This window comes from Micromys minutus (genome assembly GCF_963924665.1).
Source record: "Micromys minutus genome assembly, chromosome: 15".
In the NCBI taxonomy this organism is placed as follows: domain Eukaryota; kingdom Metazoa; phylum Chordata; class Mammalia; order Rodentia; family Muridae; genus Micromys; species Micromys minutus.
The window spans coordinates 3,172,315-3,184,680 of NC_137984.1; the positions used below are offsets into that span (position 1 = coordinate 3,172,315).

At 44.8% G+C, this 12,366-nt stretch overlaps 1 protein-coding gene across 2 annotated transcripts in view; it reads left to right on the forward strand.

Annotated features, from left to right (window-relative positions):
- Positions 1-12,366, forward strand: part of AKAP7 (A-kinase anchoring protein 7) — a 99,578-nt gene that overhangs the window by 36,875 nt on the left and 50,337 nt on the right. For both annotated transcript variants that reach the window (XM_080929294.1, XM_080929295.1), the window contains exon 6: positions 3,890-4,002. In XM_080929294.1, coding sequence (XP_080785420.1) covers positions 3,890-4,002 — 113 coding nt within the window. The remainder of the gene's footprint in view (positions 1-3,889; positions 4,003-12,366) is intronic.

Below are 12,366 nucleotides of genomic sequence, written 5' to 3' on the forward strand. Positions count from 1 at the left end.
CCTCCCCCTTTCTACAGTCACCTTGGCATTCCATTCCTCTATTGAAACTTTGTGTTTCTTAACCTGTACTGTGATTCCTGCTTGCTTCTGTAATTGAACACAGACTGCCTGACCATGTTGGCTGTGATGGTTATATATATTGGCCCAGGGAGTGGTACTATTAGGAGGTGTAGCCTTGTTGGAGGACATGTGGCCTTGCTGGAGTAGGCGTGGCCTTACTGGAGTAGGTGTGGCCTTGCTGGAGTAGGTGTGTCACTGTGGGTGTGGTCTTTAAGACCCTTATCTTAGCTGCCTGGAGGTCAGTCTTCCGCTAGCCGTCTCCAGATGAAGATGTAGAACTCTCAGCTCTGCCTGTACACTGGCTGTGCTGTGTCTTAGTCAGCAGGGCTGCTGTCATGTGGAATAGAACACCTTTACATCTACATTTCTTGCCCAATCAGATGGCTGTCACGTAATGGTAAAGTCACAAATAGTAAAATTTACCACCTTAACGATCTTTCAGAACTCTGGAATTGAGTAGCATCAAGTTTGTTAGTATCACCGCATAAACAGTCTCTAGACATTTCATTTGGCAAAACCGAAACCCAGGATCTATCAAACATCCCCCTCTCTGGCCCCTGCGAGTAGCCTCTGCCCTTCCGTGTCTGGAGACCTAGCTATGGTTGTGTTCTCGTTGGAGAGAAATCACAGAGCTTTTGCCCTTTTTGAAGATATTTCTAAGGTCAGTTCTTTGTGAATTCCACACTGTGTACCCCGTTTCCACTCATCTCCCAGGCCTTCTCTATTTGTCCTCTGCCCCTGTCACCTCCCCCTACCCACGCCAAAATGTCTTGTCTTGCCATGAAGCCATGGTTTGTCACTGCTGTCACACAGCACACCCTCCTGCCCAAATAGGCTTATTTGCAAATGCTCATTGCAGCAAGTCATGGGTGTGTTCCTGACCTCTGCTTCTGTTACTCTCTCAATACTGGGCCCTCACTGGGACTCCTCCTGGGGATCCTGTTGTTATCCTGTGTCATGGAGGTCCTAAAGCTTTGGTTCTGCAGGACAGGTCCCTTCATGTGCTCCAGCAGGTCTACATGGGGTAGATGCTGGGCTGGACCGACTCAAAGCCCTGGGTCTGGGCCCTGTCATAACTGTCAGCCTGCCTGGTGCCCATGTCATTGGGGCTAGCTCTCCTGTGCCCGTGTCATTGCTGGCACCACCATATGTATGCTGGCTGCTGGGTGGCAGGGCCAGCTCAGCTCAGCCATCTCCCATCAACATGGCCGTAGGTGTCAACCCTGACTATAGCTGTCTGCAAGGCATTTGATAGTAATACAGCCACAGACATGAACACGGACAAACTTAAGATCATGCTCAGTGAGACAGGCCGGCCTGAAAAGGTGAATACTGGAGCCAGAGGCCCACCCGCCAATCAATAGGCACCATTAAAACAAGCAAGTGTGTGGTGGAGAGACAGGAGAGAAGAAGCAGACCGCTCCCTGCACTGAGTTTGAGGCCATCCTGGTCTACAGAGTGAGTTCTAGGATAGCCAGGGCTACCCAGAGAAACCCTGTCTCAAAAAACATCGTTACCACCACCATCAATTGTGATGTGAATGGGTGTTTTGCCTTCATGTAAGTCTGTGGACCATGTATGTGCCTGGTACCTGCGGAGGCCAGAAGAGGGCATCAGATTGTGAGCTGGTGTGTGGATGGTGGTGAAGGACCTGGGCCCTCTGGGAGAGCAGCCTGCTGCTCTAACCACTGAGCCCTTCCTCTAGCCTCAACTTCAGGGTGCTTTATGTTGCAGTAAATATTAAAAAGTGGCTTATCCTTTTCTCCCGCACTTCGCTGGCTCCCGTGGCGCCATCTGGCACTACGAGGATTTCTATCTTGGTGCTCTATGCGGCTTCTATTACCTCAGGTACAGTTCACACCACTACCCCTGTTGCTTCTGTCCTGGGTGGATATGGCCGCCCCTGCGTGTTCCTTTTCTCCACTGCCTGGTACAAACATGACTCCACAACTATTAACGTGTCAAACAGGCTTATCCATTTGTCTTGAAAGTGACGTATGTCTCATGACCGTCCGGTACCAAGGCTAAGCAAAGCAACACATTGTGTGTCTACTAAACAAAGTCACTAAGAAATACCTCTCAGAACAAGGACATTCCTTTCCCCGTTATACACCTAGAAAACACTGTGCAGAGAAAATACTCTGGTGAAAGCTAAATGTGCTCTGTGACAAATATTTAGGTGTATTGTGAATAAATATCAAAGATTTTTGATGAAGAGAGTTATGGGAGAAGTTATGTCAAAATCAGATGGAACTAAACCCAATAGATTTTAAAATGTTCAGTTGTACTTGATTGTTATATCAAATAAGGCAACATGTGGAAATCTAATCAGATAGCAAGTAGTGGCTCAGACGCCTCCTGCCTCCATGTGGACTTAGTCCCGTGGTCCCCGTCACAGTCTGAGTGCTCTGCTCTCCGGACTCTGTTGTCTTGGTCTCCCCTGTTTGATTTTGCTCACCCTGGAAAATTTCTGGGCTCCATCTGGGGTTCTCCTCCCACACCCAAGGTCTTACACTGGAGCAATCCAAAGGCTTGGCTCCAGTGCTTGTTTATTTTACTGAGGCGGAAACTTCTAGTTCCTTGGAAAGTCAGTTATGTCAGATGATGCTCTGCTGGGTGCACAGGTGGAAGGGTGTCTTGCTGGAGCAGACACGGGAAAGACTTGTCCTGGAGCGGACACAGGCGAAAGGATGTTTGGATACAGCAAACACGTGGAAGGACCCTCGATGAAGGGGTATGAATGTGACCCACAGACAGCGGGAGACGAGCACTAGGCCTTGGTTGGTTTGTTCTGCTTCGATATTCTTTGCTAACAACACACATGCATCGGTCCACCTTACATAGCATTGTGCACTCAACTTGTGGTAATGCTGCCATTGAGAGAAACTCACCCAAGAACATCCCGTGAGGCTCCTGCAGCAGCTTCCGAGGCCTTCCTCATGCTGTGGTGAGCCTTGCTGTTCCTTCAGGATTGAACTGCTGGCTCCTGCCTGGCATCTGGCGTCTGCCTGCCTAGAGGACTGGTCTGCAGCTGCTCAGTCAAAGATGGGGCTTGTCCCCAAAGAACTACTGCTGACCAGGTCACTTCCCCTGTGTCCTAATAACTTTTCTTTTCCACTGCCTCTGCTGGGTGGTGGGCTAGAGGAGAGGGTGAACCTTTATTAAAATAAAAATAGGTTGCAAAAAATTTATGCTTGCATTTATTTATTTATTCATTTATTTTTCATTCATTCATTCTATGGACATGAGGTTTGAGTACACTGTCACTGTTCTCAGACACACCAGAAGAGGGCATCAGGTCCCACTGCAGATGGTTGTGAGCCACCATGTGGTTGCTGGGATTTGAACTCAGGACCTCTGGAAGAGCAGCCAATGCTCTTAACCATTGAGCCATCTTTCCAGCCCTATACTTATATTTTATAATGGACTGTGTGTTTGTGTGTGTATGTGCATGTTTGTGTGTGTGTATCTGTGTATATGTTCGTGTATGTGTGTGTGTGCGAATATGTTTGTGTGTGTGCTTGTGTGTGTATGTGTGTGTGTATCTGGTGTCCCTCTTCTGCTCTCTACTCTATTGTCTGCATCAGAGCATCTTGCTGAAGCTTATTCTAGCCCAGCTGTCTCGAATGTTCTCTGTTCCACAGTGCACGGGTTCCAGGCACACACACACACACACACACACACACACACACACACACACCCATAAAACACAAATTGGAAACTGTAATATCTTTATAATGCAGTTAGTCATCTCTTGAACCAGCCGCTTAATACCTAAAGATAACCACGCGTTCCATTAACATGCTTGCATTCTTTTTGTTTTCTTCAGAGACCGCGAAAAGAACATTTCAGGAAAAAGGCATCACGGCTGGAGAGAGCAGAACTTTTAAGCCTCACCTGACCTTCATGAAGCTGTCCAAAGCACCAACGCTCAGGAAGCAGGTGAGCACTTGTTGTGCAGGGTGCAGCATGGTTGGGGGTGTAAACGATGCTTTGCAGTTTTGGGTTGTTCCTGGGACTGTCAGGTGCACACTGACCTCTGATCGCTGCGGCATCTTCTGCGACTCCTCCCAGGAGCAGCCTCTAGATGGCGCCAGAGTTTGCCTTCTTGCTTAGGCCCTGGGCCCCTCAGCTCTCGGAGCCTCTGTTCAAGCCCTGGCTGAGGGATGCTTTTAGGTTCTGTTTTTTGTAGGTCCTGGAGCGATTCCAAAAGGCAGCCTTGCACTTCCAGCAGTCAGCTCCGCTCGGGTCTCAAACACTTACCACGGACTGAGTGTCTGTGGGCCTTCCCCTCCCGGGGCTTCTCCACAGGAGTGAGACCAGTGACAAGCTAAGACAAGTGCCTTAACTTTCTTTAGCTCTGGGTGATTTTACCTCCCTCCCCCATACACACATTCCACAGCCCACATCTTTCCTTGATATTTCATTTTACACACAAACACACACAAACACACACACACAAATATACACACAAGCACACACAAACACATACACACATACAAGTGTGCACACTCACACGAATATACACACGGTCGCATATTCAGCCCAAGGGTTAAGTGAGCAGCTGGCCTCTGTTACACCAGGGTTTCTGAGATGACACAGATGGGCGTCCACCCTGCCCACATTCCCCTCTTGTTGAGACCTGTTTGCAGCTCTGTAAGGCCAGACTCATTAGTAAGCAGAGCCCCCTCTCCCTCAAGCTTAGCATGTTCTGTTCTCAGAATCATTTGTGTTCTTTAAGCTTGTGTTTGGGTGACCCATCCTACAAATTGTTGCTTAAGATGCCCTCAAAAATATATCTTGCGTATTGTTGATAGTTACGTGAACAACTCATTGGCGTGCACACGAGGCATGATCACAAACATCTGTTGGGGAAAACACTCCGTAGGTACTACTGTCTGCAGCCTTGAGTACGGGCTGCAGATCTGTGCACTTTGGCTTCTCACTCACTGTCTTTCCTGTTTTGCTCTCAATGGATCCTCGTCTTCCAAGTGGTTTCCCACTTAATGCCAGAGTGAAAATCAGTTGTGAAGGTAATTCCCCTATTATAAATGTTGGTAATTGCTGTTATAAGTGTTGCTTTGTCTTTATGATATTAACTTGCAGCAACAGTCACCTAATGGCTGTTTAAATGCCCAGGTTCTGGATTCCAACCTTTCAGACTGTCTGCATGTGGTTTCTTGGCTGTTAGTTGCTTAGAACTGAGTCTCTTTCTCCCCCAGAGAAAAGGGACATGGCACCCAGAGGGTTTAAATGCTTTAAGTGAGGTCACAGCTCAGTTTGTGAGTTCCGTCTCTGCGTCTAAGAACCTGTCTTATTTTCAGTCTCATGTCCTTCCCCCTCGCTGGCCAACTCCAGTTCACCCAAGCTCATTGGGAAATATGGGGACTGGTTTCGTAGACCTAGACTGGTAATCAGAGTGGAAAGTTTCTGCATGGGTGGGAAATCAACTAGAAGCCAGGTTGCCTTCTGTTTAGATTAGAAGGCTTAATCTACAGAAAACAAACGACAGCATTCTCTCTGTTCTCCACAGAGGCGCAGTAACAGGGACCCCAGTAAATGCCTGAAAACACAGATATCACACTGTGTTCTTTTTCCCCGTGTGCTCACTCACTCAAAGAAGCACACCATGTCTATCTTTGACACATCAAACGCCAGCATCATCACTATACACTTTAGGGTCTTTATTATGTCTTTTTTGGTTTCTGTACTTTTGATTAATTAATGAATTAATTAAATTTTATTTCATCTCTTTTTACAGTCCAGATTTTACCCTCTGACTGTTCTGCATCCCCTACCTCCCCTCCCACCTCCATAAGGATGTTCCCCACCCCCACTCCACTGATTACCCCACTCCCTGGGGCCCCCAGTCTCTTAAGGATCAGGTGCATCTTCTCTGACCGAGTCCAGACCTGGCAGTTCTCTGCTGTATATGTGTTGGGGGCCTGATATCAGCTGGTGTATGCTGCCTGGTTGGTGGCCCAGTGCCTGAGAGATCTCGGGGGTCCAGGTTAATTGAGGCTGCTGGTCCTCTTACAGGTCTCTCAGCCTCCTCCAGCTTTTCCCTTATTCACCCACAGGGTCAGCAGCTTCTGTCCATTGTTTGGGCGCAAATATCTGTATCTGACTCTTTAGCTGCTTGTTGGGTCTTTTAGAGGGCAGTCACGATAGGCCCCTTTTTGTGAACACACCACAACCTCAGTAATAGTGTTAAACTTAGGGGCTCCCTTTGAGATGGATCCCACTTTGGGCCTAACAGTGGACCTCCTTTTCCTCAGGTTCTTCTCCATTATTGCTCCTGCAGTTCTTTCAGACAGGAACAATTATGGGTCAGAGTTTTGACTGTGGCATGGCAACCCCATCCCTCACTTGATGCCCTGTCTTTCTACTGGAGGTGGGCTCTACAAGTTCCTTCTCCTCATTGTAGGGCATTTCATCTAGGATCCCTCCTTTGAGTCCTGGGAATCTCCCCTCCCAGGTCTCTGGTACATTCTAGAGAGTCTCCCCACCTCCTTCCTACCTTCTGAGGTTGTCTGTTTCCATTCTTTCTGCTGGCCCTCAGGGCTTCAGTCCTGTTCCCTTTACCCAATACCTGATCATGGTCCCCTATTCTCCTCCCTGTCCCCTTTCTCACCCAGGTTTATTCCTCCCCCTCTTGTGATTGTTTTCTTCTCCCTCCCAAGTAGGATTGAGACATCTTTACGTGGGCTCTTTGACTTGTTAAACTTTGAGTTCTGTGGATAGTATTCTGGGTGTTTTGTACTTTTTTGGCTAATATCTGCCTTAGTGAGCACATACCATGCTTGTCCTTTTGGGTCTGAGTTACCTCACTCAGGATGATATTTTCTAGTTCCATCCCTTTGCCTGCAAAACTCAGGGTGTCTCTGTTCTTAATAGCTGAGTAGTATTCCATTGCATAAATGAACCACATTTTCTTTATCAATTCTTCTGCTATGGGACATCTGGGTTGTTTCCAGCTTCTGGCTATTACAAACAAGGTTGCTATGAACATATCGGAACATGTGCTCCTGTGATGTGGTGGGCATCCTTTGTGTATATTTCCAAGAGTTGGATAGCTAGGTCTTCAGGTAGATCTATTTTGAATGTTCTGAGGAATCTTCAGATTGATTTCCAGAGTGGTTGTACCAGCTTATAACCCCACCAGCAATGGAGGAGTGTTCCTCTTTCTCCACATCCTTGCCAGCATGTGCTGTCACCTGAGGTTTTGATCTTAGCCATTCTGATTGGTGTGAGGTGGAATCTCAGGGTTGTTTTGATTTGTATTTCTCTGGTGACTAAGGATGTTGAACATTTCTTTAAGTGCTTCTCAGCCATTCGAGATTCCTCTGTTGTGAATTCTCTGTTTAGTTCTTTCTCTACCTTGTTTTTTGATTGGGTTGTTTGGTTTGTTGGTGGTTAGCCTCTTGAGTTCTCTATATATTTTGGATATTAGCCCTTTATCAGATATAACGTTAGTGAAGATATTTTCCCAATCCGTAAGTTGCTGATTTGTCTTATTGACTATGTCCTATACCTTACAGAAGCTTTCTAGTTTCATGAGTTCCTACTTATCAATTCTTGATCTTAGAACATGAACCATTGGAGTTCTGATTAGGAGATTTCCCCCTGTGTTAATGAGTTCAAGGATCTTTCTCTGTTAGTTCCTGTTAGGTTTGTTTTTGTAGGTGGCATTATGTTCATGTGGTTCTCTCCTTTTAGCTTATTGTGAGATGATTAATATCTTGTTTTTTTCTTTGCTGTATGTACTCTCTTCGTGTTGGAGTTTTTCTTCTATAATCTTCTGTAGGGTTGAATTGGTCGACAGATACTTTTTGAATTTGGGTTTGTCCTGTAATATTTTGGCTTCTCCATCTATGTCGATTCGAGAGTTTTGCTTGGTATAATATCCTGGGCTGGCATCTGTGTTCTCTTGGAGTCTGCTTGACCAGGCTCTTCTGGCTTTTAGTGTCTGTTGAGGAGTCTGGTGTGGTTCTGATAGGTCTGCCTTTATATGTTACTTGGCCCTTTTCCTTTGCAGCTTTTAATATTCTTTATTTGTTCTGATTACTGTGTAACAAAATGGTTGTTTTCCAGGTCCCATTTGTTTGGTGCTCTATAGGCTTCTTGTACCTTTATGGCCATCTCTTTATTTTGGTTGGGGAAGTTTTCTTCTATGATTTTGTTGAAGATGTTTTCAGCTCCTATGAGCTGGGAATCTTCATTCTCCTCTATTCCAATTATTCTTAGGTTTGGTCTTTTCATTTGTGTCCTGAATTTTCTAGATGTTTTGGGTTAGGAGTTTTTTACATTTTGAATTTTCTTTGACAGTTGTATCAATCTCTTCTATGGTATCTTCTACACCACACACACACACACACACACACACACACACACACACACACACACATCATACACATACCACACACACACACAAACATACACACCACACACATACACATTACACCACACACACACATACACATACCCATACACCATACACACACCACACACACCACATACACACACCACACACACCACATACACACACCACACACACACACACCATACATACACCACACACACAAACACCATACACACACCACACACACACCATACACACACTACACACACCATACACACACCACACACACACCACGCACACATACATACACACCCATACACCACCTACACCACACACACAAATACATACACATTACACCACACACACTACATACACATACCACACACAAACACCATACACACACCACACACACACACCACCATACACACACCACACACACACCACACACACACACATACACACACCCATACACCACCCACACCACACACAAACATATACATACACATTACACCACACACACCACACACATATCACACACACACATAGACACTACACACATACACCACATACACACACATGCATGCACACACATGCACACACAGGTCCACGTGCACACATACATGCACATATGCATACACATGAATGCACAAATGCAACCATGTATGAATGCATAACCAGAGAAAGCAGAGCGTTTAGAAGACAAGTAAAATCATTTTCATTTTCTAAGAACTTTTAAAAAATAGCAGGAAGCTGATTTTATTTAAAAATAAGCAAACAGAACGTCCATTGGCTCTAAATCCACACAGCACCCCTCGCAGTGACGGTGAGTGACCTCAGTGTCATGAGGCAAGCTAGCCTTTACAAAGGCCAACTGGAAGAAGTTGACGAGAGTCTGGCACTAAATTACATCACAAACCAAATGGACATAAAACACACATCCTGTTGGGTCTAGAGGTCTTTCCCCTCTGTCTCCTCCATCCCCTCTGGCTCTAACTTTTTTCTGCCTCCTCTTCTGTAGGGTTCTATGAGCCCTGAGGGGACGGAGTTTAGCAGAATGTTGCTAGGAGCCATTTTATTGCCAGTTCCTTTAACAGTGTTCTTATTAAAGACTCAACAACTAAAATCTATGCATAAGCTAATACATACAGCATTTTCTTTGTTTGGTCGGGGTGACCTCCCTGAGGATGATCTCTATTGTGTAAATGTTCTGTTTTCTTTATCCATTCATTGATGGATGTCTGGGTTATTTCCAGTTCTGGCTGTTATAAAATGAGTGGTGATGCACATGGCTATCCAGTGACTCTGGAGTGGGTTGAAATGTCCTTTGGGTGTGTGCAAAGGGAGTCAGGGCTGGAACTCAAGCAGGTCAGGAAGCAGGAGCTGATGCAGAGGCCATGGAGGGATGTCACTTACTGGCTTGCTTTCCCTGGCTTGCTCAGCCTGCTTTCTTATAGAACCCAGGTCTACCAGCCCAGGGATGGCACCACCCACAATGGGCTGGGCCAGGGATGGCTCCACCCACAATGGGCTGGGCCAGGGATGGCTCCACCCACACTAAGCTGGGCCCTCCTCCCTTGATCACTAGTTGAGAAAATGCCTTACAGCTGGATCTCATGGAGGCATTTCCTCAACTGAGGTTCCTTTCTCTGTGATGACTCCAGCTGTGTCAAGTTGACACAAAACCAGCCAGTACAATGTCTAAGGTCTACACTTACACCCAGCCTTCTGAGAAGCTGCAGCATTGATTTCTACAGTGGGTGTGCAGGTTACGCTCCTACCAACAGTGGCCGAGTGTCTCCCTCACCCCACTGTAGTACAAGGGGCTGACACTTGGCCATTCTGACTGGTGTAAGATGAATCCTCAAAGTAGTTTGATTTGTATTTTCCTGTTGACTTAAGGATGTTGAATGTTTCTTTAAGCATTTCTCGGCCATCTGTGATTTCCCCTTTGAAAATTCTGTTTAGATATGTGCCCCATTTTTAATTGGGTTGTTTTCTTCTATCTAAGTTTTTGAGTTCTTCATATAATTTATATTGTCCCTCTATCAGGTGTGTAGTTATTTATAAAAATCCCATTCTGTAGCCTGTGAGCTGCTTAGTCAGATGACGTTCTTTGCCACATAGCAACTTTTTAGTTTAGTGAGGCTCCACTTACTAGATGTCACTTTAGTAGTGTGTGCTGTGGGTGTTCCGTTCAGAAAGCTGCGTGCTGCTGTGGTCCAGACTATTCCTCACCTTCTCTCCAATCAGCCGCAGTGTCTCTGGTCTTATGTTGAGGTCTTTAATCCATTTGGAGTTGAATCTTGTGCAGGGCGGTAACAATGAATCTATTTGCTTTTCTCTATATGCAGCCAACCAGTTTGACCAATACCATTTGTTAAAGAAACTGTCCTTTCAGTACATATTCCTGGGTTCTTTATCAAAAACCTGGCCTCCATGGGTGTGAACTTATTTCTGGGTCTTAAATTGAGTTCTATTGGTCAACATCTCTGCCTTTATGCCAGTACCATGATATTTTATGCCAGTACCATAGTACTGTAGTACAACTTGAAATTGTCATTGTGATACATTCAACAGTTCTTTACTTGCTTGGGATTATTTTAGTATCTTGGGGTTTTTGTATTTCCATATGAAGCTGAGAATGTCCTTTCAAGTTCTGTAAAGAAAGGTTTTGGTTTTTTGATGGGGATTGTATTGAATCTATAAGTTGCTTTTATATATTAATTTTAACAGCCTATGAAGATACCTTCTTCGATTTCTTTTTTTACTGTTTTCAGTTTTTTATATTATTATTTTATATTATTAGTAATAAATTCTTTCACTCTCTTGGCTAGAATTACCCAAAAATATTTTATTATTTTTGAGACAATTGTGAAAGTTGTTTCCCTGAATTCTTTCTCAGTCTGTTTGTCATTTGTATGAAGGAAGGCTACTGATTGTTGTGTATCGTGTATCGATTGATTTTGTATCCTCCTGTTTGCCAAAAGTATTTATCAGCTCCATGGAGTTTTCTGGTGGAATTTTTAGGGTCACTTATATATACAGTCATATCATCTGCAAATAAAGATACCTGAACTTCTTCCTCTGTACACCCTCTTGATCTCCTTCAGTTGTCTTATTGAAATACTGAGTAGGTATGGAGAGAGCAGACAGTATTGTCTTATTCCAGATTTTAGTAGAAACGCTTTGAATTCTTTTCAAATGTGTTGATATTGCTGTGAGCTTGCTGCAAATCACCTCTGTTATGTTGAGGTTTGTCCCATGAATCCCAAATCTGTCTGGGACTTTTATTCTGAAGGTGTGTTGGATTTTTGTCAAGGATGTCCCAAAGCATTCAGCCTGTGTAGGTAGAATGGAGTTCACAAACTGAATCGCAAGGGCTGTAAGTGGGGAGGGGGAGCGGTTAAGAGCAGGAGCCAGTTAAACATACAACACAAGCGTGTCTTACTTACCATTAATTATTAAGGGCAGCAGCCTATTGACAAATAACATGATACTCCATACAATGGAGCATGTAGAGACAAAAGCATTTTGCAATCCGTATGTGAATATTGATGTGGCAAATTTCCTGACATAATGGAACTGGCTTTTAGAAAGCACCGAGGACAAAACCGTATTTATGTGAAAAGTTAAAATCAATTTTCATTTGCATAGGAAAATGAAACAGAACAAGAGCACATGATTTCCTGTCATAGAAAAATTTTTATGAATTTTTTATTATTAATAGGGGAAAATTGTATTGGTAGAAAGTAAAAATTAATAGAAAGAATAAAACTCAGAGACCATGACTTGGGACTCTGAGGTCAAAGTGTCAGGACAGGTGGTGTTGGGGGGGGGTGATATTTCCTGCTGAGAGGCTATAGTAGCACCAAGAGGACCTTGTTCCTGTCTTCAGCACCCTCTGCCCCTGCTGTGTTGGAAACAAGGAGAGGCAGAGGGAGGAA